Source organism: Suncus etruscus, chromosome 12 (assembly GCF_024139225.1).
Source record: "Suncus etruscus isolate mSunEtr1 chromosome 12, mSunEtr1.pri.cur, whole genome shotgun sequence".
NCBI lineage: Eukaryota > Metazoa > Chordata > Mammalia > Eulipotyphla > Soricidae > Suncus > Suncus etruscus.
Window position 1 is genome coordinate 33,546,531 of NC_064859.1, and position 26,871 is coordinate 33,573,401.

Consider the following 26,871-nt stretch of genomic DNA (forward strand, 5'->3'; position numbering starts at 1 on the left):
GCAAGTAACCTATCCATTAGGCTGTATTTTTGGACAAACAGATACAAATTTTATTTTATTTATGTGTTTTTTGGGGGTGGCTGGAGGTTACATCTGATAATTACTCGTGGGTCAAGAATTAATTCTAGTGAATTTGGAACCATATGGAATGTCAGCTCAGCTGCTTGCAAGACAAATGCCCTAACAAGACAAATGTACTAACTCTCTGGCCTCATATTTTTAATTTGAGGTCTCTTCAAAAATGTATTTTTGGGGGCCGGAGAGATTGCACAGCTGTAGGGTATTTGCCTTGCATGCAGCCGATCCAGGACTCACCAGAGTTCGATTCCTGGCGTTCCATATGGCATCCCATATGGTCCCCTGAACTTGTCAGGAGTAACCCCTGAGTGCTGTCGATGTGACTCAAAAACCAAAAGAAAAAAATTGTATTTTTTGAAGAATATTTCAATAATTGTGGAATTTTCATAGCAATCTAATATTTATACAGACATAAGTTCTTTTCAACACTTCATAGGGATTTAATTGTGCTGATATGTGTAACATAAATTTTATTAAATTATTGATCATTTATGTTTACATATAATATTTATAAGTGTCATCATCTTTTCCTCAGCTTTGTGGCATGGACCAATTTTGGGGCATTGCTTTAAGAGCACAATCTGGCGATGTCAGTCGAGCAGCTATTCAGTATATTAACTCTTACTATATTAATGGTGAGTAATTTGAAATACTGTTTTTAGCAGGTATTTATTTTCCTTTTTAATATTTTGTTTTAAAATTTATACCTTTAGCTTTAATACCTTTGGTTTTCCTCTATCTTTTGGATTGGGGCCTGATAATAAGGTTTTCGATCCATTTTATATGACTTCTGCATGGCTTTAAATTCTAAGTATTATTTTTCATGTGACTAAGCAGTTTGCCCAGCACCACCTGTTGAAGAGATGTTCCTTGTCCATTTTATATTGTAGCCCTTGGATTTTCAGTTGTATTCCATTGATCTGAGAGTTTGTCCTTATTTCTCTATAATGCCTTTGTAATTATAACTGCTTTGTAGTACAGTTTGAAGTTGGGGAAAATGATCTCTCCAATCTTTTTGAGAATTATTTCACTGTTTGGTGGGTTGGGAGTGGGGCGATGTTACTGTTCTACATGAATATCAGTAGTATTTGATCTATTTCTTTGAAGTTTGACATGGGTATCCTTATAGAGATTGCACTTAATCTGTATAATGTTTTGTGGGGAATATTGTCATTTTGATTATGTTAATCCTTCCAGTTTTATGAACAGGGGATGAGTTTCCTATGCCTTATGTCTGCTTTTCTGTTTTGTAATTTTCTTTGTATAGTCCTTTAATTGCCTATTAAGCTAATTCCTTAATTGGAATAAAAAATCATATGGTCATATGATTCCTGGTTTTATACTCAGGAATCAGTCTTGTCGTTGCTCATGCAATATGGGATGTGGGAAATAAAACCCAGGTTGACTGCATGCAAGGCAAACTTCCATCTCTGTACAATTATTATTCTGGCCCTGACTTCATCTTCTTGCTTAATCTCTAAGGCATGTATTTTGATACTTTGTTGAATAGCAGTGATGAGAGTGGGCAGTCTTATTTTGTACCTGATCCTAGAGGAAAGACTCAGGTTTTCACCATTGAGTATAATATTTGCTGATGGTTTGTTCTAATTGTCTTTGAGTATTTGAGGAAATTTCTTTTAAATCTCATTTTGTTAAGCATTCTTATCATGAATGGATGCAGGATTTTATCAAATGTTTTCTCTGCATCTCTTAATATGATTTTTTAATTTGGTGTATTAATGTTGATTAACCTACTATGTTAAACCATCTTTGCATCCCTGATGAATCCTTATTCAGTCATGGTATATGAACTTTTTTTTTTAAAGGGAGATTCACGGGGGCTGGAGAGATAGCATGGAGGTAAGGCGTTTGCCTTTCATGCAGAAGGTCTGTGGCTCGAATCCCAACATCCCATATGGTCCCCCGTGCCTGCCAGGGGCGATTTCTGAGCACAGAGCCAGGAGTAACCCCTGAGCGCTGCTGAATGTGACCCAAAAGCAAATAAACAAACAAACAAACAAAAATAAAGGGAGATTTACATATGGTGGTGCTCAGGGGTAGTTACTCTTGGCTCTGGGCTCAGAAATTCCCCGGGCAGGCTCGGGGGACCATATGGGATGCCAGGATTCAAACCAGGGTCCATTCTGGGTTGGTAGCATGCAAGGCAAACGCCCTACCACTGTTATATTGCTCCAACCCCCAGTATATGAACTTTTTTATATGTTGTTAGAATCATTTTTTTAAATATTTTATTGAGAGATAATAGTCTTTAACCCCCCCCCCTTTTATTTTAAGTTGTTTCTCTGCTTTTAATATCACTGTAATGTTTGCCTCTAGAAACTTTTTTGGGCAAGTTTTCTGTTTCCTGAAAGAGGCTGAAATGCATTGGCAGTAGCTCTATTTAAAAATTTAAAGATGGGGCCGGAGAGATAGCAAGGAGGTAAGGCGTTTTGCCTTGCATGCAGAAGGACAATGGTTCAAATCCTGGCATTTCATATGGTCCCCTGAGCCTGCCAGGAGCGATTTCTGAGTGTAGAGCCAGAAGTATTCCTTGAGCACTACCAGGTGTGACCCAAAAATCAAAAAAAATAAAGAAAGAAAGAATTCTCTAGTGATTTCTTCCAGGCAATGGCCTGGACTTTTTGTTTTGGGAGTAGTTTTTTTTGTTTTTTTTTTTTTTGTTTTTTTCTTTTTCTTTTTTTGTGTATGGGCCACACTGGAATTGCTCCAGAAATCACTCCTGACTTTGCACTCATGAATTACGCCTGGTGGAGATTGAAGGACCATATAGAATGCAGAGGATTGGACTTGGTGTTGATCACTTGCAAGGTAAATGCCCTAGCCACTGACTATTGCACTGGCTTCTTTAGATGAGATTTTTTTTTTTTTTTTTTTTTTTTTTTGGTTTTTGGGCCACACCCGTTTGACGCTCAGGGGTTACTCCTGGCTATGTGCTCAGAAATCGCCCCTGGCTTGGGTGGACCATATGGGACGCCGGGGGATCGAACCGCGGTCCTTCCTTGGCTAGCGCTTGCAAGGCAGACACCTTACCTCCAGCGCCACCTACCCGGCCCCATGAGATTTTTTTTTTTTAATTACCATTTAGATTTCTTCTATAGTAGTTGGTCTATTTTTGTTTTATAGTATCTTCTTGGTTAATCCATAGGAAATTATAGGAGCCTAAAGAATTTTTTTTTATTTCTTTTAGATTCTCTTGATTTATAGTATACAGACTTTTAAATGTTGTCTCTGGTGATCCTTTGTATTTCTGCAGTAATGTGAAGTTTCCCCCTTCTTCACTTTTTTTTTTTTATTTTTAATATTAGAATGTCTTTGCGGGGAGGGTTGGGCCACACAGGTGATGCTTGGGTTACTCCTGGCTATGCACTCAGAAATCGCTCCTGGCTTGGAGGACCATATGGGATGCCTGGGATTGAACCCAAGTCCTGGGTCAGTCACACATGGGCCAAATGCCGGCCCTGTCTTTTTTTTGCAACATGATCATAAATATTTGTGTAGTTGGGTTCTAGTTATTAAAAAAAAGAAACCCCCCCTTCCCCAGTGCAACATTCCCACCACCAATTAGTTTAAGGTTCTTTCTTTCTTTCTTTCTTTCTTTCTTTCTTTCTTTCTTTCTTTCTTTCTTTCTTTCTTTCTTTCTTTCTTTCTTTCTTTCTTTCTTTCTTTCTTTCTTTCTTTCTTTCTTTCTTTCTTTTGTTTTTTTTTTTTTTTGTGTTTGTTTCTTTCTTTCTTTATGGCTTCTTCCTTCCTTCATTCCTTCCGTCCTTCCTTCCTTCCTTCGTTCCTTCCTTCCGTCCTTCCTTCCTTCCTTCCTTCCTTCCTTCCTTCCTTCCTTCCTTCCTTCCTTCCTCTCCTTCTTTCCTTCCTTCCTCTCCTTCCTTCCTTCCTTCCTTCCTTCCTTCCTTCCTTCCTTCCTTCCTTCCTTCCTTCCTTCCTTCCTTCCTTCCTTCCTTCCTTCCTTCCTCTCTTTCCTCTCCTTCCTTCCTTCCTTCCTTCCTTCCTTCCTTCCTTCCTTCCTTCCTTCCTTCCTTCCTTCCTTCCTTCCTTCCTTCCTTCCTTCCTTCCTTCCTTCCTTCCTTCCTTCCTTCCTTCCTTCCTTCCTCTCCTTCTTTCTTTCCCTCCCTCTTCCCTCCCTCCCTCCCTCCCTCCAAGTGGTTTATCAATCTTTTCTATATTTTCAAAAGCCAGCACATTTAGTTGGATTGTTCTTGGAATAGATTGTTTTCTGGCATGGGTTGTTTGGATTTTTTTGGTTTGCCTTTTTTGGGGGGGAGGGGAATCACAGGGGTTACTCCTGGGAGGCTTGGGGGACCATATGGGATGCTGGGAATCAAACCAAGGTCTGTTGTGGGTTGACTGTGTGCTAGCAAATGTCCTACTGCTGTGCTATTGCTCTGGCCCCATTTGATTTGCATTTCTTTATTTTTGTTCTACATTTTAATATTTTCTTCTGCATTCAGCTTTTTTTTCTTGATCTTTTTCTAATTTCTTAAGCAGTGCAGTTAGGTTATTTATGTGGGCCCTTTCTTCCTTCTTCAGCTGTATGAATTTTCCTGTAACACTGCTTTTGCTGTGTCTCATGTCATTTTTCTTATTTGTGGACAATCCATTCTTTCTGAAGAAGTTAGCTTAAAATACGTTTTTTTCTAATCTTTGTCTTTGAATCTGTTTACATTTAGTATTTGTTTCTTGTAGGTGGCAGAATGTTGGAATCTGCTAATTCATCCTGTCATTCTATGTTTCTTACTTGGTGCAATTAAACATTTGACACTGAGTAAAATTATTGTCATAGACTTTTTATACCATCCTGTATAAGTTTAGAATGTTTGTAAGAATGTCTTGTCCTTTTTTAAAATTTCTTATTTAAGCACCATGATTACAAACATGATTATAGTTGGGTTTCAGTCACAAACAGAACACCCCCTTCACTAGTGGAACATTCCCACCCCAAATGTCCCCCTCCCTCCGAGAACTGCCGCTAGTCGACCCCAGAAGACTGGAGCTGTCCGTCCTGTGTTGGTCGCTCTGGCCCCTAGCAAACTCTTTAAAAAATCTGACTATTCTGATTCTCTCTCTCCATACCACAGCCTCCTTTGCTTTTTTGGCTCTCTGTCACTATTTAAACTTATTGAACATCTTTAGCATTTTTTTCTCTAAATTTCTTTTCTTTTATGCTGTATAGGTAGACCTTCAGACTTCTAGTGTGCATGGTGGGTTTTGGGGTTTTTTTTTTTCCTCCTGTTCTGCCTGTTGTTTCCCAGGAATGATTTTTTTCATTTATGCCTGTAAACCTCCAATAAGTTCACTGGAGGACTGTCTGGTTGGTATCTTCTATGTTCCCTGATGAAAATCTTTAACTCAGTTTGTTGTTATTAGGTGTTGAGAGTTTCTTTTGCTATTTCCAGGAGATATTTATTGCCCTTGACACTCCTCTTATTCTATCTGTGCTTTAGCAGTCCTTGCTACCACCACTACCATTAAAACATTTTGTGGAAATGCTGGTTGGACATAGATTTGAATTAATATTATCATGGTGTGGATAAAGATAGCCTCACTCTTCCTGCATGAGTTCAGTATATGAGGCTAGGGTGGTATGTGTGGGGAAGATATTATTTGCAGACATGTTTGCAGTTTAGCTTGTGCGAGAAAAGATGGCCTTTTCCCAGACCTTTTAGTTGTGGTCAGTTGTCACCTGTGTGATCCCACTTGCACCCACTTCCTGAGGTATAAGTGATTCTGCTGGGCTCTTGTTTTTGTTTTTTTTTTTTTTTATTTCTGGCCACATCCATTGATGCTCAGGGGCTACTCCTGGCTAAGCGCTCAGAAATTGCCCCTGGCTTGGGGGGACCATATGGGACACTGGGGGATCGAACCGTGGTCCTTCCTTGGCTAGCGCTTGCAAGGCAGACACCTTACCTTTAGCACCACCTCACCAGCCCCTGGGCTCTTGTTTTTGTTGGCTTCCAGTGCCCAGCATTTTCACTGTACTGTTCCTAGAGGTAATTTTTTGTTTGTTTTTTGGGCCACACCCAGTGGTGCTCAGGTTACTCCTGGGTCTTTGCTCAGAAATCTCTCCTGGAAGGCTCAGGGGTGGGGGCAAACAATATGGGATGCCAGGGATCCAATTCAGGTCTGTCCTGGGTAGGCACCCTGTGGAAAGCAAACAAATGCTCTACTGCTTGTGCTATCATTCTGCCCCCTAGAGGTAATTTTTTTTTTTTTTTTTTTTGGTTTTTGGGCCACACCCAGTAACACTCAGGGGTTACTCCTGGCTATGAGCTCAGAAGTCGCGCCTGGTTTGGGGGACCATATGGAACACCGGGGGATCGAACCGCGGTCCGTTCAAGGCTAGCGCAGGCAAGGCAGGCACCTTACCTTTAGCGCCACCGCCCGGCCCCATAGAGGTAATTTTTTAATAACAGTTTTCATTTAACCTGCAGTTCAATAAGTTTGATGTACATGTCTAAACATCTGGATTTCAGGAAAAACAGGTTTGGAGAAGGAGCAAGAATTTATTAGTAAATGTATGGAGAGCCTTATGATTGCTTCTAGCAGTCTTGAACAGGAATCACACTCCAGTCTCACAGTTATAGAAAGAGGACTTCTTATGCTCAAGACTCATCTGGAAGCCTTTAGGAGGAGGTAATTTTTAAACAATATTATAATAATAAAAAGCATATAACTTAATGCTCTCATGTCCAAAATTATTCTTGAAATTAAACTGAAGGTTTTGTTTGGGTTAGTAAAAGCATAATATGCTTTCTAAGGCGAAGCATCAAGTTCCATTTAATTTATTTTGAATATGTGCCATGTCAATGAGGAATTGTCAATGTAGGTTTACAAAAAGAATTACAGAGCATTAAAAAGTCTTTAGACTTTGAGAAGCTGGGCATGAATCTTTAAACAAAATTCTCAAGAAAATAATATAAAAAAATAAAATAATATTATGATTGAAAAGACAGAACACCACTACCAGTTTCACTAGAACTCACCAGCATCAGATAATCTCTCATAATTGAATCAAGTTGATTCATTTGTTTTATTTGCTTTTTTTTCTTCCTAGACTAGGTGTCACTATTTTAATTTTTAATTTCCATTTATTATGGAAACATAAAAAATTCTATGTTAATGAATATCTATAATTTAGACATACACTGTAATACAGCAATAAAGCAAATTAACATTTATGAATAGATCAACTGAATTGAAAGGTGATTAGATAGTTTTAAGAAATTGTTTCTTAAAATCATTATGAGTAAATGTAAAATACAAAGAACTGTTAAATGGTTACAGTTAGTAAATTTGCAACATTGTAGCTTGATAATAAAAGATCTTGCAGTTATTAATTATTTTATTAAAATACAAAAATAATTAATAAAACTTATTTTTCAAAAGTAACATGGCCCCCATATCTTAAAACATTAGGCACTACAAAATTCTTTATATTGATAGGATTACATTGTATTAAAAATCCACTTAAATAATTCCTAGTGGTTTTTTTTTTGTTTGTTTGCTTGTTTGTTTTTGTTTTTGGGTCACACCCAGCAGCGCTCAGGGGTTACTCCTGGCTCTACGCTCAGAAATCACTCCTATCAGACTCGGGGACCATATAGGATGCCCGGATTTGAACCACTGTCCTTCTGTATACAAGGCAAATGCCCTACCTCCATGGTATCTCTCCGGCCCCTAATTCCTAGTATTTTAAGACGGTATTAAGGGAATCCTTTACAAGCACAAAAAGTTCATATAGCCTCAACTCAGAAGTAAGCATATATATCTTAAATAAATTGAAAAGTAATACATATTTATTATTTAAAATTTAATGACTACTTTTTTTTGCGGGAGGACACCCAGCAGCGTTCAGGGGTTACTCCTGGCTCTATGCTCAGAAATTACTCAAACATAGGTCCATCCTAGGTGGCTGTGTGAAAGGTAAATGTTCTACCACTGTGCTATCTTTTCAGCCCAAGTTACTGAACTGTTAATACAGAAAATGAAATTTATCTCTTTCTACCAGAAATCCCATAATTCATTGAAATTATATATCTTCTTATAATATATTTTCTTTATCTGACAGGGTCAAAAATCAACAAATCAGGGCCAGAGCAATAGCACAGCAGGTAGGGCATTTGCCTTACATGGCTGACCTGGGTTTGATCCCTGGCATCCCAAATGGTTCCCTGAGCACATGATTTCTGAGCTCAGAGCCAATAGTAATCCTGAGCGCCACCATGTGTAGTCCAAAAACAAACCCAAAAATTCACCACCACCACCGAATCAGAAAATTGATTCCAACCCTTTGTTTTTACATAGTCCTAACAGTATTTTAACATAGTTACTTTTAAAAATGGGGCTTTGTTTTGTTTTGTTTTGTTTTGTTTTGTTTTGAGGGTTGCACACCCAGCAGTGCTCAGTGGTAACTCGTGGCTTTGCATTCAGCAGTCACTCCTGACACTATTGGGAGACTATATGGGATGCCTGGGGTCATATTCGGGTTGGCTTCTCGCAAGGCCTTAGCCGCTGTACTAAAAATGTTTTAAAAACTAAAAAATGTTTTAAGGGGCCGGAGAGATAGCATGGAGGTAAAGCATTGATTTGCATGCAGAAGGGAAGTGGTTCGAATCCCGGCATTGGCCCATATGGTCCCCCGAGCCAGCCAGGAGTAACCCCTGAGTGCTGTGGGGTATGACCGAAAAACCAAAAAAGAAATAAGTTTTAAAATAATCTTTTAGCATTTAGTCTTAGTTTCTATTTATGTCTACATTTATGTATACATACATACATATACATTACATTACATTACATTACTTATGAAAAAATTATTCTTCGATAATAGTTTTCTAGTTAGGGCTGTAGAGATAACAGGTGGTGGTAGAGCTCTTGCTTGCCCTTAGACTCTCATATGGTTCCCTTAGCATGGCCAGGAGCAACTCCTAATGCCTGAGTATTGCTGGGTGTGATCCAGAAAGTCAAAAATATTCCAAAGAAACAAAACAAAAATAGTGAACAAGGAACCAGAGCGATAGCACAGAAGTAGGGTGTTTGCCTTGCACGCAGCTGATCCAAAATGGCCCTTGGTTCGATCCCCAGTGTCCCATATGGTTCCTCGAGCCAGAATCAATTTCTAAGTGCTAAACCAGGAGTTATTCCTGAGCATCACAGGGTGTGGTCCTAAAAGCAAAAACAACAGCAAAAAATGAACAAACCCACATCCCCCAAATCTGTACTATTCATAGTTTATACCAGTTTTGATATTTGCTTTAAATTGATATAGGTATTTGTGAAATGGCAAGTAGAAGTTAGAAAAAATATTAAAACATTGAATATTTAGGGACCTGAGTAATCATAAGGTATGATGTTAACCTTGCATGTGACCAACCTAGATCCCTAGCATCCCAAAAGCCAGAAGTAATTCCTGAGTAACTCCCGGTATCCGGGTATGGATAAAAACAAGCAAACAAAGGAAGAAAAGAAGGAAGAAAGAAAATTAAGAGAACTCTCCCCTTTCCTCGTTCCTTCTCTTCTTTCTTCTCTACTTCTCTCTTTCCTTCTCTCTCCCTCTCCCTGTCTCCTCCTCTCCTTCCCTTCTTTCTCTCTTCCCTCCCAATTCTCTCTTTTCTTCTCTCTACTCTTTTTCTTCCTTCTCCTCCTTTTGTTCATTTCCTCTTGCTCTTTACTAAGAAAAGAGGAAGATAAACTTAAAGAGAGTTACAAATATTTAGTGAGTGTCATCTGTCTGCCTCCTTTTCCTTTCTTTTTTGGTTTTTGAGCCACACCCATTGACGCTCAGGGGTTACTTCTGGCTATGTACTCAGAAATTGCTCCTAGCTTGGGGAACCATATGGTATGCTTCGGGGGATTGAACCGAGGTTCAATCCATCCTAGGTTAGCACGTGCAAGGCAGACTCCCTACTGCTTATGGCCCCATGTTTGCCTCTCTTCAAATTTTAGTTCCATAATTATTTTACAATTTTTGTAATCATAGATTCATCACTCAAATTTTGGTAGCCTCCATTTCTTAAAATATATTTACATATGGAAAATATTCACTGCTTTTCCTCTTATGAAATAGAGGATTGACAACTTGTTTCAATTACTGGAGTTATTTAATCCTTCATGCTGTACATCTTTACATCATCATCTTTAGAACAAATTTTTTTTTTCTTTTTGGAGGGGTGGCTGAGTTAGGAATTTTAAGGAATTTTGTTTGTAGTCATTTCAGGGCTTGGAATTATGGCCTCAGACATTACAGAGTATGTCCACTACTAGACAATGCTCTTTTTTCCTTTCTTTCCCACACTCTAAGTTCTTATGCAATTTTTTTTTCAGTCAGCTTTATTTATTTATTTATTTATTTATTTATTTATTTATTTATTTATTTATTTATTTATTTATTGGTTTTTGGGTCATACCCACCAGTGCTCAGGGCTTACTCCTGGCTCTATGCTCAGAAATTGTTCCTGGCAGGCTTGGGGGACCATAATGGGATGCCAGGATTCGAACCACTGTCCTGCATGCAAGGCAAATGCCTTATCTCCATGCTATCTCTCCGGCCCATGTCCAGTCAGCTTTAACTCGGTCCTCAGAAAGCTATAGGCCACAAACCAGGTCAGTAGCACAAAACCAGAGTGAGCTCTGAGCACTGTGTGGGTGGAGGGGTGGGGACAGTGGTGACAAAGAGATAATACAGAGTTAAGGCGTTTGTCTTGCATTCAGCTAACCGGGATTCAACCCCCAGTACTATATAGGCTGGTCTCCTGAGTACCATCTATATTTTTAATAAATTATCTTTATTTAAACACCGTGATTACAAATATAATTGTAGTTGTATGATTGCAGTCATGTAAAGAACACCCCCCTTCACCAGTGCAGGATTCCCACCACCAATTTCCCAGATCTATCTACTCCCCACCCCACCCACACTTGTACTTGAGACAGGCTTTCTTTTTCCATCATTCATTCACATTGTTATGATAGTTTTCAGTGTAGTTATTTCTCTAACTGCACTTATCACTCTATGTGGTGAGCTTCATGTCATGAGCTGCACCTACCTGGGAAGATGGGGGAAAATAAGGGTTGGGACTGAGGCAGTAAAATATTAGAAATTTTTCTTAAAGCTTTGTTCTGAGCACTTACCTTTACACTTAAGTTTATGCTGTTTCTAATTATAGTTTAGGATAGCACTAATAATAATAATGTTAATTTTTACACTTTGTTATATAAAGTTAATGTACCTTCACCACAACTACCAATGTAGTTATTAAATTTGTTTTGTAGATTAAATTGAAATGTACTAAAAATCTGGATTTTTAATTTAAAGTAAAATATACAATGTGTGTTTTATTTTTATGTGTTGTAGGTTTGCCTATCATCTTAGACAGTGGCAAATTGAAGGCACTGGTATTAGTAGTCATTTGAAAGCCCTGAGCGACAAACAGTCCCTTCCTCTAAGGGTTGTATGCCAGCCAGCAGGACTTCCTGACAAGGTATTACAGTTTTAAATTTCCAAATTGATAATATTTCCCAGTTAAAATAAATGTTTGGTTTGTTATTTTGGCTTGCTTTTGTTTGGTTGGTTTTTGGTTTTGGGTTTTTTTTTTTTTTTTTTTTTTTTTTTTTTTGTATTTTTAAATTGGTTGCATCTCATATTTCAGATGACTATTGAAATGTATCCTAGTGACCAGGTAGCAGATCTTAGGGCTGAAGTAACTCATTGGTATGAAAATTTACAGAAAGAACAGATAAATCAACAAGCTCAGCTTCAAGAGTTTGGTCAAAACAGCCGAAAGGGAGAGTTTCCTGGTAAGTTCAACAGTTCAAATGTTATAGTTTATTCGATTATTTTTTGATTTTCCTTAGGGTGTTGTTGTACATCAGTGTTTCCCAAAGTGGGCAATTCCTCCCCACTGGGAGACTTTGAACAATAAAGGGTGGGCAGTAACCTCAGATGCCACTAGGAGTTGGGTTCATTCTCTTTGGCCTTTTAAATCAGATAGTTTTCTAGAGTGGAGTAAATCTTTTCTTTCTGCAAATGAGGCACTAGGTAGGGCAGGTAAGTTTAGGTAGTTCTGAGATGACTCTGAGAACCCCTCCCCTCTTCTCTGAACATTTACTTTTTTAAAGACTTTGATTCATATTCATCTCTTACCTTTGTACTTTTTTTTTTTTTTTTTTAATTTTTTTTGGTTTTTGGTTCACATCCAGCATTGCTCAGGGGCTACTCCTCGCTCTATGCTCAGAAATCACTCCTGGAGGCTTAGGGGACCATATGGGATGCTGGGATTTGAACCACCGTCCTTCTGCATGTAAGGCAAATGCCCTACCTCCATGCTGTCTCTCTGGCCCCAACTTTGTACATTTTAATTTCAAAAAGAGAATTGAAGTTTTCCCAATTTTGTCAAGTTGACTGGGTAAGCTGAAGTTGACTTTATCTTGATTAAAGAAATAACTCTCCCCTTGGAAGATGATCTTCCTAGGCAATTCACATGTGGGGTATATCAAAAGTTAGTTTCTTCTGAGTTCATTTTGTTCTTACCCTTCGTTTTCTCAGAAAACTATTATCTACTTATTTATTTTTTTCTTAATCTACACCCTGTTATGCTCCATGCTATTCCTGGCTCTATTCAGGAATCACTCTTGGTGATTTCAAAAAACATTAGGCTGCTGGTGATCAAACCCAGTTCTGTTGTTTCCAGATCAAGTGCCCTACCCATGTACTATCGCTTTGACCTCTATTTTTTTTAATATTTTTTTTCTGTTTGTTTCTCTTTTGTTTTGGGACTACACTTGGCAGTGCTCAGGGGTTACTCCTGGCTCTGCACTCAGTAATCACTCCTGGCAGGTTCAAGGGACCATATGGGACCTTGAGGATTGAGCCTGGGCTGGCCATAATACAAGGCAAGTGCCCTATTTTCTGTGTTATTGCTCCGGCCACAATAAATAATATTTTTTCTTTTTTCTTATTTTTAAGCATCCCTCATAAATAAAATTTTAAGTTATAAAAGGTTCTGAGAGGGGCTAGAGAGATAGCATGGAGGTAAGGCGGTTTGCCTTGCATGTAGAAGGTTGGTGGTTCGAATCCCTCCATCCCATATGGTCCCCCGAGCCTGCCAGGAGCAATTTCTGAGCATAGAGCCTGGAGTAACTCCTGAGCACAGTCTGGTGTGACCCAAAGACTAAAAAAAAGGTTCTGAGGCCAAAGATATAGCACAGCACTTGCATGTGTTCAACTTGGGATGGATCCAGGTTCAATTCCCAGCATCCCATATGGTCCTTCAAGCCTTCCAGGAGTGGTTTCTGAGCACAGAGTTAGGAGTAGCCTCAGAGCCAGGAGTAAGCCACTAGGTGTGAAGCAAAAACAAACAAAAATAAAATAAAATTAAAAAGGTTCTGTGTTTTTGTGTGTTTTTGGGTCATACCCGGGGGTTTTTGGTTTTTGGGTCACACCCGGGGGTTTTTGGTTTTTGGGTCATACCCACCAGTGCTCAGGGGTTACTCCTGGCTCTGTGCTCAGAAATCGCCCCTGGCAGGCACGGGGGATTCGAACTGCTGTCCTGCGTGAAAGGCAAATGCCTTACCTCCATGTTATCTCTCCGGTCCCAGGTTCTTATTTTTTAATGAGTATTTTTTCCTTTCCCCCAAATTTTTCAAGATATTAGTAGTAAGCAGAATGCATAATATTAATATATTTATTTGTTTCCATATATTTTTCCATTCGCCCAACCTTCCTCAAAAGTTTCCATATTTTTAATCTAAATTATTTTGATTTAACCTTTTGTGTCTTTTTTTTTGGGGGGGGGGAGCCACATTCATTTGATGCTCAGGGGTTTCTCCTGGCTAAGCGCTCAGAAATTGCCACTGGCTTGGGACCATATGGGACGCTGGGGAATCAAACCGCGGTTCTTCCTTGGCTAGCACTTGTAAGGCAGACACTAGCGCCACCTCACCGGCCCCATTTTGTGTCATTTTGATAGACTTTTTTCACTTCAATGGGAGCATATAAAGTACTGCCTTAAATATCACCCCTTCTTTTTTTTTTTGGTTTTTGGTTTTTGGGCCATACCTGGCAGTGCTCAGGGGTTACTCCTGGCTGTCTGCTCAGAAATAGCTCCTGGCAGGCACAGGGGACCATATGGGACACCAGGATTTGAACCAACCAGCTTTGGTCCTTGATCGGCTGCTTGCAAGGCAAACGCCGCTGTGCTATCTCTCGGGGCCCATATCACCCCTTCTTACAAAGAAAATGTTCTTTCTATGTATATCTTCTTATAAAGTCTATTTCCCCTTTTCTCCAAATAAGTATTATATTTAGAAATTTGTCTTGAAGCTTGGAAGATATATTTGATGGTTATAGTTACCAGTAGTATATTTAAATTTTTTCTGTGTCAATTTGTGATGGTTTCTTCTTTTTATCATTCCTTTGTTCTTAGTATCGATTTAACATGCCTCAACAGAGAAATGCAGAAGTTCTTTTCTTTTTTTTCTTTTCTTTTTTTTTTTTTTTTTTTGGTTTTTGGGCCACACCCAGAGTTGCTCCCGGTTTACTCCTGGCAGGCACGGGGGACCATATGGGACACCGGGATTCGAACCAACCACCTTAGGTCCTGGTTCGGCTGCTTGCAAGGCAAACGCCACTGTGCTATCTCTCTGGGCCTCCAGAAGTTGTTTCTAATTTATTTGTCTTTATAAGTTTAGGTAATTTATTTTATTTGATTGAGGGCCAGACCTGGAAGTACTTAGGGATTATTCCTGACTCTGCATCCTAGTGGGACTCAGGGACATATGGTATGCTGAGGATGCAACCTGGTTTGGCCTCTTGCAAGGCAAATGCCCTACTCACTGTACATCACTCTGGCCCAGGTTTAAGTCTCCCTTTTTAATTACTCTTTTTTTGTTTGTTTTTGGGCCACACCAATTGACGCTCGGGAGTTACTCTTGGCTATGCTCTCAGTAATAGCTCCTGGCTTGGGGGGGGTGGACCATATGGGACACTGGGGGATTAAATATCAGTTTGTCCTAGGCTAGCGCTTGCAAGGCAGACACCTTACCTATAGCGCCACCGCTCATGACCCCCTTTTACGATTTAAATACGTTTTGGTGATATTGGCCATTTCCCTTTTAATGCTCTGTTATGATAAATTCATACTGTTGATGCTGTTGTAGTTATTTAACTGATTTTTTAAATTATTTTTTATTATTCTGACCTAAATTTTTGCCTTCTTTTACCTTGTAAGATAATCTTTAGGGGGCCAGAGTGACAGCACAACAGGTAGGGCATTTACCTTGCTTGCGGCCAACCCACGTTCAATCGCCAGCATTCTTGTTTTGCTTTTTTTTGTGTGGTTTTTGGGTCACACACGGCAGTGCTCAGGGAATACTCCTGGCTCCATGCTCAGAAATTGTTCCTGGCAGTCACGGGGGACTATATGGGATGCTGGGATTCGAACTGATTACCTTCTACATGAAAGGCAAATGCCTTACCTCCATGCTATCTCTCCGGCCCCAATCGCCCGCATTCTGTATGACCCCCCCAGCACCACCAGGAATGACCCCTTAGCTCAGAGCCAGCAATAAACTCTGAGCACCACCGAAACTGAGCATCGTTGGGTGTGACCCAAAAACAGAAACAAAACAAACAAAAAGATAGTTTGATATATAAAGATTATATTTGTGCTTAGAGGGTTTTCTTTGTTTGCTTTTTTCTTCCTTTTTCTTTTCTTTTTTTTTGTTTGTTTTTGATGGCGCTCAGAGGGATTACTCCTGGCTCTGTGCTCAGAAATCACCTCTGGCAGGCTCAGGGGACCATATGGGATGCCTAGAATTAAACCACTGTCAGTCCTGGGTCAGCCTATTGCAAAGCAAACACCCTACTGCTATGCTATCTCTCCAAGTCCTCCCCTCCCCTCTTTTCTCCCTCTCTCTCTCTCCCTATCTTTCTTTCTTATTCTTTCTCTCTTTTTCTTTCTTGCCACACCATTGTCACTAGGGGTTACTCCTGACTGCGCTCAGAAATTGCTCCTGGCAGGCTCGGGACCATATTGGATGCCAGGGAATCAAACTGGGTCTATCCCAGGTTGGCCGAATGCAAGGAAATGCCCTACCGCTGTGCTGCCACTCTGGCCCCTCTTCACTTTCTTTGCAAATAGTTTGCACTACAAATCTTTGTTTTATGTTTTTTGGTTTGGGTACCATAATTGGTGGTGCTCATGACTTATTCCTTGCTCTATACTATATTCAGGGATCACACCTGCCATTGTTTGGTGTACCATATATGGTACTGGGGATCAAAGCCTGGTTGTCCATGTATAAGACAATTGCCCTACCCACTATACTATTACCCCTGACTCTGATGAAGAATAATTTTAAGATTCCATTTGCCTTTGTAGAACACAAAATTATTTTTCCTTTCTGAATACTTGATTATTTTTTATGTAGTTATTTTGATGAAATATTCTTTTAGTTTTTGGGTCACAGCCAGCGGCGATCAGGGGTTTCTCCTAGCTCTGTGCTCAGAAATCAATCCTGGCATGCACGGGGTACCATAGGGGATTCCAGTGTTTGAACCACTCCTCAGTCCTGGATTGGCTGCATGCAAGGAAAATGGCCTAATACTGTACTATCTCTCTGGCCCCTTGATGAAATATTCTGCATTAATTTAAAAATAATTGTTTAAGGGGTTAAGAAGGTAGTTTAAATGATAGAGCACATGACCAATATTTGTAGGCCCTGACTTTGGTTCCAGGGAGCCTTGGTTGGATCCCTAGCATGGTCTCTCAAATTCTACGCTGGGACTAGCCCCTGAGCTTTTGCATGATCAAAAACCCATTAAATAGGGGCTGGAGAAACAATATAGCAGATACAGTGCTTGCCTTGCATGTGGCTGATCTGGATTGATCCTTGGCATGCCTAATAGTCCTCTGAGCCCTCCAGGAGTAATTCCTGAGTGCAGAGAAAGGAGCAAGTTCTAAGCACAGCTGGATGTGCCCACCTTGGTCCATCATGTATCTCCCCCTCAGCCACAACCCACTCCATCCCCACATATAAAATAACTTTTGTGTTTGGCTATTTTTTTAAAGGAGGCCTCATGGGACCCGTCAGAATGATTTCATCTGGACATGAATTAACAACAGATTATGATGAAAAAGCACTTCATGAGCTTGGTTTTAAGGATATGCAGGTACACATAAATATTTGAGTTTCAGTCTTCTACTTTATCGCTGGTCATCACGTTATAGTTGAATAGTCTGAGACATGGTTCGAAATCTAAAGTTTTTTTTTATATTAAAATTGTCAGGAAAGCTATTTTATTCTTATCGGTTTTGGAAACCTATTAACTTGATATTTCTAATTTGATGGGTTTTTTTTTTTTTTTCCCTCTTATAGATGGTGTTCGTATCTTTGGGTGCCCCAAGGAGAGAACGGAAAGGGGAAGGTGTTCAGCTACCAGCATCTTGCCTACCTCCCCCTCAGAAGGACAACATTCCAATGCTTTTGCTTTTACAAGAACCTCACTTGACTACACTCTTTGATTTATTAGAGATGCTTGCATCATTTAAGCCACCCACAGGGAAAGTGGCAGTGGAAGATAGTGAGGTGATTATATAAAATTCCTACTCTCAGTATTTTATTTTCTCTTGTGGTTGTGCAGAAAATATTCTTTATAGTTTCTTCATAAAACCTTTGAACCCATTGATTACTTTATTTGCCATTGAGGTCTTTATTATGATTCAGGCATGTTATTGTATGTATTGTTTTAATGTAAGAATCAGAATAGACTCTTCATCAAATATAGTACTGAGGACAGATAATGGACATAACCAATACTTTACAATAAACTTACCATTTCTGGCAGAGATATCTATTAAGACAGAAACATTATATTTTCAGGTTCTGGTAATAAAGGCCCATTTATATGTCATTTGATCAGAAAAGATTTAGAGAAATCTAGAATGTATATAAAGGGACAATTGAGTGAGCAGACAGCAGTAACTTGCCTAATATGATTCCACTTAAACTTTAACTTTCTTACATAAGAAAATTTAAAAGGGGGCCGGAAAGATAGCATGGAGATAAGGCATTTGCCTTTCATGCAGGAGGTCATCGGTTCGAATCCCGGCGTCCCATATGGTCCCCTGTGCCTGCCAGGAGCAATTTCTGAGCCTGGAGTCAGGAATAACCCCTGAGCACTGCCAGGTGTGACCCAAAAACCACAAAAAAAAAAAAAAAAAAAGAAAATTTAAAAGAACTAGAAATTACAAAAGAATAAATTAGTAGAGTGTAGAGCATTAAACATACTGAGTGGAATTCAATTTCCATTATTAAACTGTGAGAGTCAGAGAGCCTACACCACGCAGTGACCTGCCAAAACAGACAAACACACAAAAGCATATAATTTTAACAATAATATATTAAACACATAATATAACATGCTCAGTCAGGTGTTTTTTGTTACCTTGTTGGAGTGATGGGGTGATAATCTCAGATTTCTGGCATCTTTTGTTTTCTGTAATATTCTGCAAATCAGGTTTGTATTCAGTTGTAGCCACTCGGAGCAGTTCCTTTACATGAGTGTCAGTCAGAATGGACCGGTGCTTTGATTTCACGTGTTTCAAAGTAGAAAACAGCTTCTCCCAGACGTATGTTGACAAGAACATAGACAGCAGCTTGAGAGCGGCTCTTTTTACACATGGGTATTTTTCAGTTGGCACAGCTCTCCACAAAGTAACATGGCCTTCCTTCAAAAGAGATTTCAGTCTATCATCCTCGCGTAGCTCAATCATTTCTTTTTTTTTTTTTTTTGATTTTTGGGCCACACCCGGTAACGCTCAGGGGTTACTCCTGGCTATGTGCTCAGAAGTTGCTCCTGGCTTGGGGGACCATATGGGACACCAGGGGATCGAACTGCGGTTCGTCCAAGGCTAGCACAGGCAAGGCAGGCACCTTACCTTTAGTGCCACCGCCCGGCCCCACTCAATCATTTCTTGCTGGCCCGTGCAATTGTTTCTGAGTGATGGGAGATGGGATGGCGCAGCCTGTGGGCGGGACTATGCGCTTGGAGATCTCTCCTCAGAGGTCCCTCCTTAGAAGCAACATAACAAAATCCAAACTTGGCAGAGTCACAGTATACAAAATAATTATAAGAGGCAAAGAGCCACATTCATTTTGGCCGAGAGCAGCGTGTTTGCCACCCCTGCTATAGAGGGTCAGTAGAAACATCCAATGGTAGATTGTAGAAGGACTACTTACAAAGCTCTGGTAATAATCTACTTGAGGCCTGTGCCAGAGGTGAATTATTCATTTCTTGATAGGAATTTTCTGGATTTTTATTTCTGGCAAATATGTTACGTCTGGTGAAAATTTGCTGAGTTGGCATTATTTTCTTTAAAGGACTGGTCCAACCTTGAAAGAGATCACAAAACTAAATGACAGATTTTAACTGTGTGAATCTAATTGTATTGTCTTTTAATAATAACATAAACATAATCCCCCTACACTTAACCTTTTTTGGCAATGTTCAGATTTTTTTAAGTCTGGGTGCTTACTTACAAAGAAGAAAGAAATTCTATTGTACAAGAGAATTTTCACCCATGTCCTTAGTTCAAATTTTAAATTAGGAATGGTAAAAAGGTTCCCTAAAATCATGTGCTTTGGCTGGAGGAGATAGATGATATAGCAGGTATGACATCTGTCTTGCACATAGCTAATCTTTGTTCAATCACCAGCATCCCATATGATCCCCTGAGCTGGTCAGGAGTAGTCCTGAGCCATGAGCACTTCTGGTTTTAAAGAGCCCCCAACCCCCCCCCCCCCAAAAAAAAAAAAACCCTAAAATAACTGTTTACTTTGTTCTTAGTTTTACTCTGCCACAGGTGATAAAATAGATCAGTTAGTTAAAAAAAAATTAGATGTACTCTTTACAAGTATAAAGTCAAGGATTTAATTCACCAAGTCTTTATTATTCTAAGTTTAAAGTAACTTGACTATAGGAAATGGATGTTAATATTAACATTTGTCTTATGGTTTTAGAAAATATTTTCACTTTCATTTTAAAAGTTTTCTGAGGAAACTGTTTATCCTTAGTGGTTGTCTTTATTTTCTTTCAGAAAATGTTTTAGAAACATTTAAAAACCATTGCCAAAAATTTAACATAAATTTGGATTTTAAAAAACTGATCTGTGTTGATAAGTAGTTATTTTTATTTGTGTAGAGTTTAAAATGTGAAGAACTTCATCTTCATGCAGAAAATCTGTCCAGACGTGTATGGGAGTTACTGATGCTTCTTCCTACATGTCCTAATATGTTGATGGCATTCCAGAATATTTCAGATGAACAGGTAATTTCAACAAATTTTCTACCCTCCTGTGTGAGATATAGATAGTTGTGGGTTGTTGATAAATCAGTATCTTGAGAAAGGCCAGAGAAATAGTATAGAGGTTAAGGCTCTTGGCTTGCATGCAACTTCACCTGATTGATTCCTGGTATTAAAATGGTCTCAGATCACCACCAGGAGTAAGTTCTGAGTACAGAGCCAAGGGTAAGTAAGCCCTGGACACTGCTGAGTGTAATGCTTGTCTTCCAGCCACTACCCCCCCCCCCCCACTCCCCAAAAAAGTCTATCCCCAAAACAGCACAGCTGAGTATTATTTTAGTCAGAGATGCATACCAGGATGATAAATAGCTAGAGAGGTTCCTATGTGGCTCTGGGGTGTTAGAGCAGTTTTCTGACTGGCTCCGGCAGGACCTGCAAGATGTGCCAGGTCTTCTGCAGTAAGAATTTGATCAAGAAGTTTGCTTTCAAAAGTAATTTAAAAATATTGGGTAGGGCCCGGAGAGATAGCACAGCGGCATTTGCCTTGCAAGCAGCCGATCCAGGACCGAAGGTGGTGGTTCGAATCCCAGTGTCCCATGTGGTCCCCCGTGCCTGCCAGGAGCTATTTCTGAGCAGACAGCCAGAATTAACACCTGGGTATGGCCCAAAAACCAAAAAAAAAAAAAAAAAAAAAAAAATTGGGTATGAAAATTCTTTTTTGGAATTTTATTTGATTCACAGCTATTTCCAGGAGGAATTTCTAACATTGTAGCTTAAAGAGAAGAGACCATCTTGAAAATAACAATAGTTGGAAATAATCACTTTGGACAAAAACTGGGAATTGAAAGGAAGTAAATTCATGTGCATGATACCCCTTCAGTAATGGTGTTGAAAACTATGGTACCAAAAGAGATAAAAGTGTCTGCACGGGGGGGGGGGGGGGGGGGGGGCAGAGAGATAGCATAGTGGTAAGGCGTTTGCCTTAGGCGCAGAAGGACTGTGTTTCAAATCCCACCATCCCATATGGTTCCTCGAGCATGCCAGGAGCAATTTCTGAGCATAAAAGGCAGGAGTAACCCCTGAGCGCTGCCAGGTGTGACCCAAAAACCAAAAAAAAAAGTGTCTGCACAGGGATAAGTAGTTAAGAGGTGGGGGAGGAGATGGGACAGTGGGAAAGTAATTGGGGAAAGTAGTGACAGGAAATGAACACTGGTGGAGTGATGGGTATTCTGAACATCTACTGAAACTCAACTATTAACAACTTTATAATTATATTTCATAGTGACTAATTAAAATGAAATTTAAAAAATAGTTCAGAGAAATTTAAGAAATAAGACCAAGTATAGCAAAGGGCCCCGAATGACCTATCAAGATTTACACTGAGTGGACACACAGAGCTGTGTGCTCTGTGCAGCCATGAAGTGAGCTATGACTCCCCTATGAATTTGTAGTTCTCATACCCTGCCTAGTACTAGAAGATCTGTGCTCAACAGAACATACTGATAGAATCTATCAGAGATGGTTAGCTCCTCTGACATCAGTTGACGCTTCAGCAATTCTTAGGATTGTGTCAACAGTAGTATTTACATAAAGAAAATGTAGTTAAGGTCAATCACTTAATAAAAGTTGCTGAATATTGAATTCCCTAGGTGAAAAAGAAAACTACATACTTACTTAGTTATATTTGGATGTGTTTTCAGTTCTCTCTAGTAGACTCCCAGGGACACAGAAATCTCAGTTCTGGGACTCTGTCAGAAACATTAGTCTATGGGAAATTGATCATGAGATGCTCATTAATCTCATAAAGGAGTGCAAGTGGGAGAAGTAAAAAGGGACAGGAGAAAAGAAAACCTGTCAGGGCTAGAGTAGGTAAGTTTCTGACAAGACAAATGAACAGGAAGAAAAAGGTCAAAGCCCACATGGATGCTTGCCTTTAAAAGTTTTCCTGTTGGGTAGGTTAAAAAAATTTGAATAATGAAGGACAGTTTCCTCTTAACATTTTCTGGGATAAAATAGAAAAGCCAAGAAATAGAGCCAGAGTCAAGAAACTAGTTGGAAAGGTGGAAGTAAATTGAGGGATTATAAGAGTCAGTTCTGAGACCTCTACTTTCTGGAGCTCTCAAAGTTCAAAGTTCTCTCTTAGTTCTCTGCCTGCCTAGTTAATTAGAAGACCCATGCTCTCTGTTCACCTATGTCTGCATAGCATAGACAACACATTCATGCTTCACTGAAAAATCATATTAAACTAGTATCTACAAGCCTGATTTGCCTTTAGTATGGTACGATGGTAATGCTGTAGTTATTGAGAAGAGAGTTGACTTGTAAGGTTTCTAAATTTGATGACAAAGTCAGCTTATATTGTTTGCAGATTCCACAGTAAGTTTCCTGTCTTTTTTTTTTTTTTTTAAGTTTCCTGCTTTTTAAAACTTCTCTGTAACCGAAGTCAGATCTTAAGCTTTCTGCCATCTATAGTCATGCACAGAGCGCTGAAAGTTGGGTTACACAAAATGAATGTTCCCAGTTAAGTTCAATAATAGGAAGCCTGTTGATCTCTTAGGTACACTATCCTTTTCAGTGGCTGAAGAAGTAGTACAGTAGGCAGGATGCTTGCCTTGCCCATGACTGACCCTGATATGAGTAGAGTCCAATATAGAACACCCTGTTTTGCTCGAGCACAGACAGGAATAAGTTGTGGACACTGTCGTGTATAGCCCCAAAACAAAAATAAGCAACCAAAACTTATCATTTTTACCATATTTGCTAGTGTTAAAAGCTCAAGAAAACCATGTTAGTTTGTGTATTATATACATTTGTATAGGATTTAATATTAAGCATTGCAGAGCTTGCTTACTTTATTTATTTATTTTTGCTTTTTGGGCTACACCCTGTGACACGCAGGGGTACTCTCAAGAAAACCATGTTTAACCTTCAAAGGAAATAATTGAATTAAATGTGACTTGTGCAGGCTAAGTTTAATGCTATTGAAAGAAAGCAAATAAAAGCGTAAAATAGAATAACTAAGTTTGTATTAAACATTTGTATAGGATTTAATATTAAGCATTGCAGAGCTTAACTTACTTATTTATTTATTTATCTATTTATTTATTTATTTATTTTTGCTTTTTGGGCTACACCCTGTGACGTGCAGGGGTACTCCTGGCTGTGCGCTCAGAAATCGCTCCTGGCTTGGGCGAACCATTGGAATCGAACCCAGGTTCGTCTTAGCTCAGCCACATGCAAGGCAAATGCCCTACTGCTGTGCCACTGCTCCGCCCCCAGAATTTACTATTTTCAATCCTTAAGAGCTAACACTTTTTTTTGGGTTTGGGGTCACACCCAGCAACGCTCAGGCTGGCTCCTGGCTCTATGCTTAGAAATCGCTCCCTGGCAGGCACAGGGGATCATATGGGACGCCGGGATTCGAACCACCATCCTTCAGCATGCAAGGCAAATGCCTTACCTCCATGCTATCTCTCTGGCCCCAAGAGCTCACACATTTAATCTGTCATATTTGTTTTGTTTATTTTTGTTTTTTTTGGGGGGATGGGAGTTAGAAGGGTGCCATTCCAGGTGCTGTTGAAGGGTTACTCCTGGCTTTGCACCTAGGGATCATTCCTGCCAAATTCAGGAAACTATATGGGCTGTTGAGGATTAAACATGGGTTGGCTGCATGCAAGGAAGTGATGCACCCTACCTTACCTACTGTACTATCACTCTTGTCCCTGTGACTTTAACTTCGAATATTGTATACTATTGGGGATAGCGAATGACTGTATTTTGCTGCTGTTAATAAATGAGTTTCTGTAAATTTGATGATAATTTATGTTTTAAATGAACTATCAGTTTATTTTTTGTATAGTTAATTTTTACATCTTTATAGTTTTTTTTATTTGTGTGTAATAATTGAGGGTTTTTTTGTGGGGGAGTGCCTATTTGTATCTTTTCTACTTCGCAATTTCCTTAGTAAATTCACTTAAATAAAACTTTTTTTTTCTTTTGCTTACTTTAAGAGTAATGATGGACTTAATTGGAAAGAACTTCTCAAAATTAAGAGTGCTCACAAGCTATTATATGCCTTGGAAATAATTGAAGCACTAGGAAAACCTAATAGAAGAATAAGAAGAGAGTCAACGGTATTTATTGCATTTCCATTGAATGTTGTGATCTTTCTGGAGTGAAATTTCAGATTTCTGCTGCTACCCTCTATATTTTGCTTTTCCCACAGGGAAGTTACAGTGATCTTTATCCAGACTCAGATGATTCAAGTGAGGATCAAGTGGAAAATAGTAAAAATTCCTGGAGTTGCAAGGTATGCTCATGTGTTTTATAAACTATTGATAAAAAAAAATTTCTAATTTTTCAAGAGTAGCTATATTAATATTTGCCTTTAATTTTTTTTTTTTTTTTTTTTTTTTTTTGGTTTTTGGGCCACACCCGGCGGTGCTCAGGGGATTACTCCTGGGTGTCTGCTCAGAAATAGCTCCTGGCAGGCATAGGGGAGGACCATATGGGATACCAGGATTCGAACCAACCACCTTTGGTCCTGGATCAGCTGCTTGCAAGGCAAACACCGCTGTGCTATCTCTCCGGGCCCTGCCTTTAAATTTTTAAGACAAAATGGTTTTTAATTTGCAATAAATACCATGAAAACACCCAAACACAGCCTAGAGTTGCCCCTGAACACCATCTGGTGTGGTTTTCCAAAACAAAGAGCAGTTGAAATAAAATTTGAAATTTGGGTCTTCTAACACAGTTACAAACATTCAAGAGAGTTTGAGACCAGAGAGATAGCATGGAGGTAACTGAGCTCCTCTGTGTGCCCTGAAAGATTAATCAGGACAAGCTGAGGACTGAGTGATGATGCCTGGCAGTTGGATGGGATGTGGTTGTAAGAGAGGGGCGGATCATTCATCCCTGAAGCTGGACTAAGTTTCAGCATGCCATATACCCGCGTTAAGACAACTTTTTCATAAGTTAAAAAAAAATCGTACAAAAAAAAAATCGTCTTGGGGCTGGAGAGATAGCTTGAAGGTAAGGAGGCATTTGCCTTGCATGCAGAAGGTCGGTGGTTCGAATCCCAGCATCCCATATGGTCCCCTGAGCCTGCCACGAGCGATTTCTGAGCATATAGCCAGGAGTATCCCCTGAGCTCTGCTGGGTGTGACCCAAAAACAAAAAAAAAAGAAAAGAGAGTGAGAGTTAGTTTATTATAACACAATTATCAGAGACTTAAAAAGGGGGTTTCTTTTTTTCTTTTCTTACCACTTCTTCCTCATTTTATTGTGAGTTATCTTTTTATCTCAGTTCTACCTTTCAGAATTAGGGTTAGAGGAGGTCTCGGGGGTTTATTTTGTGTCATGGTGTCATTACACTTTTTTTTTTTTTTTTTTTTTTTTGGTTTTTGGGCCACACCCAGCGCTGCTCAGGGGTTACTCCTGGCTGTCTGCTCAGAAATCGCTCCTGACAGGCACGGGGGACCATATGGGACACCGGGGGATCGAACCGAGGTCCGTCTAATGCTAGCGCAGGCAAGGCAGGCACCTTACCTTTAGCGCCACCGCCCGGCCCCGTCATTACACTTTTTGAAAGAGTAAACTTGTATATTTCAGTCTCTTGAATTCTGCTTACTGTTATAGTTGAATGTTCAGTTGGCTGTCAGGAACCAGAGGCAACTGGAACTCGACAAGCAGCTAAGTTTTTAGCCAAAAATTAAAAATGACATTCAGCTTGTATAAGCTAATAGATTTAGATTTTACTCTTGTCATCAAAATAAATGTTGCCTGAGATCTCGGGGTATCCTTTGTAACTTTTATATTGCCCAGCACTATGATTGATCCATATATATGTATATAATATATAATATATATACATACACATATATATGCACAAAAGAGCTGATGGATTTCAGGAAGAAAATACCAATATAAGTCCAAACACAGTCTGCTCGTAGAGAGACTGATTGGGTTTCTAACAACATTCCTAACGACAAACACAAGAAAAAGAAAATTAGCATCTGTGCTATAATGTGTTCATTCTGCCAACAATATGCAACATCTCTGAGTAATCTCTGCTGGGCATTGGCTAAAACTCTTCAAGTACTTTCTAGCATTCAACACCATTTCTGGTTAAACAATTATGAACTGGCCTTTCTATGTCCTGTTAAAAATGCTACCAGGAAGATAAAGATCCAACTGTGATGTTTCCTATATATCTCTTTCCCTGGACCTTTATAAAATCCGACAATCAGGGATACCTTTATTTTTAAGTGGAGTTTGCCTCCACATAGTGCAGTTTGTTTGTTTGTTTGTTTGTTTCTTTCCCTCCCTCCCTCCCTCCCTCCCTCCCTCCCTCCCTCCCTCCCTTCCTTCCTTCCTTCCTTCCTTCCTTCCTTCCTTCCTTCCTTCCTTCCTTCCTTCCTTCCTTCCTTCCTTCCTTCCTTCCTTCCTTCCTTCCTTCCTTCCTTC

General features: G+C 39.5%; 1 protein-coding gene across 1 annotated transcript in view; it reads left to right on the plus strand.

The window, feature by feature from the left end:
• USP34 (ubiquitin specific peptidase 34) overlaps positions 1 to 26,871 on the plus strand; it is a 265,701-nt gene that overhangs the window by 106,920 nt on the left and 131,910 nt on the right. Inside the window, exons 24-32 of the mRNA XM_049784720.1 lie at positions 614 to 713; positions 6,582 to 6,741; positions 11,459 to 11,585; positions 11,754 to 11,901; positions 17,175 to 17,275; positions 17,482 to 17,691; positions 20,306 to 20,431; positions 24,418 to 24,540; positions 24,633 to 24,716. Of these exons, the coding sequence (XP_049640677.1) occupies positions 614 to 713; positions 6,582 to 6,741; positions 11,459 to 11,585; positions 11,754 to 11,901; positions 17,175 to 17,275; positions 17,482 to 17,691; positions 20,306 to 20,431; positions 24,418 to 24,540; positions 24,633 to 24,716 (1,179 nt within the window). The remainder of the gene's footprint in view (positions 1 to 613; positions 714 to 6,581; positions 6,742 to 11,458; positions 11,586 to 11,753; positions 11,902 to 17,174; positions 17,276 to 17,481; positions 17,692 to 20,305; positions 20,432 to 24,417; positions 24,541 to 24,632; positions 24,717 to 26,871) is intronic.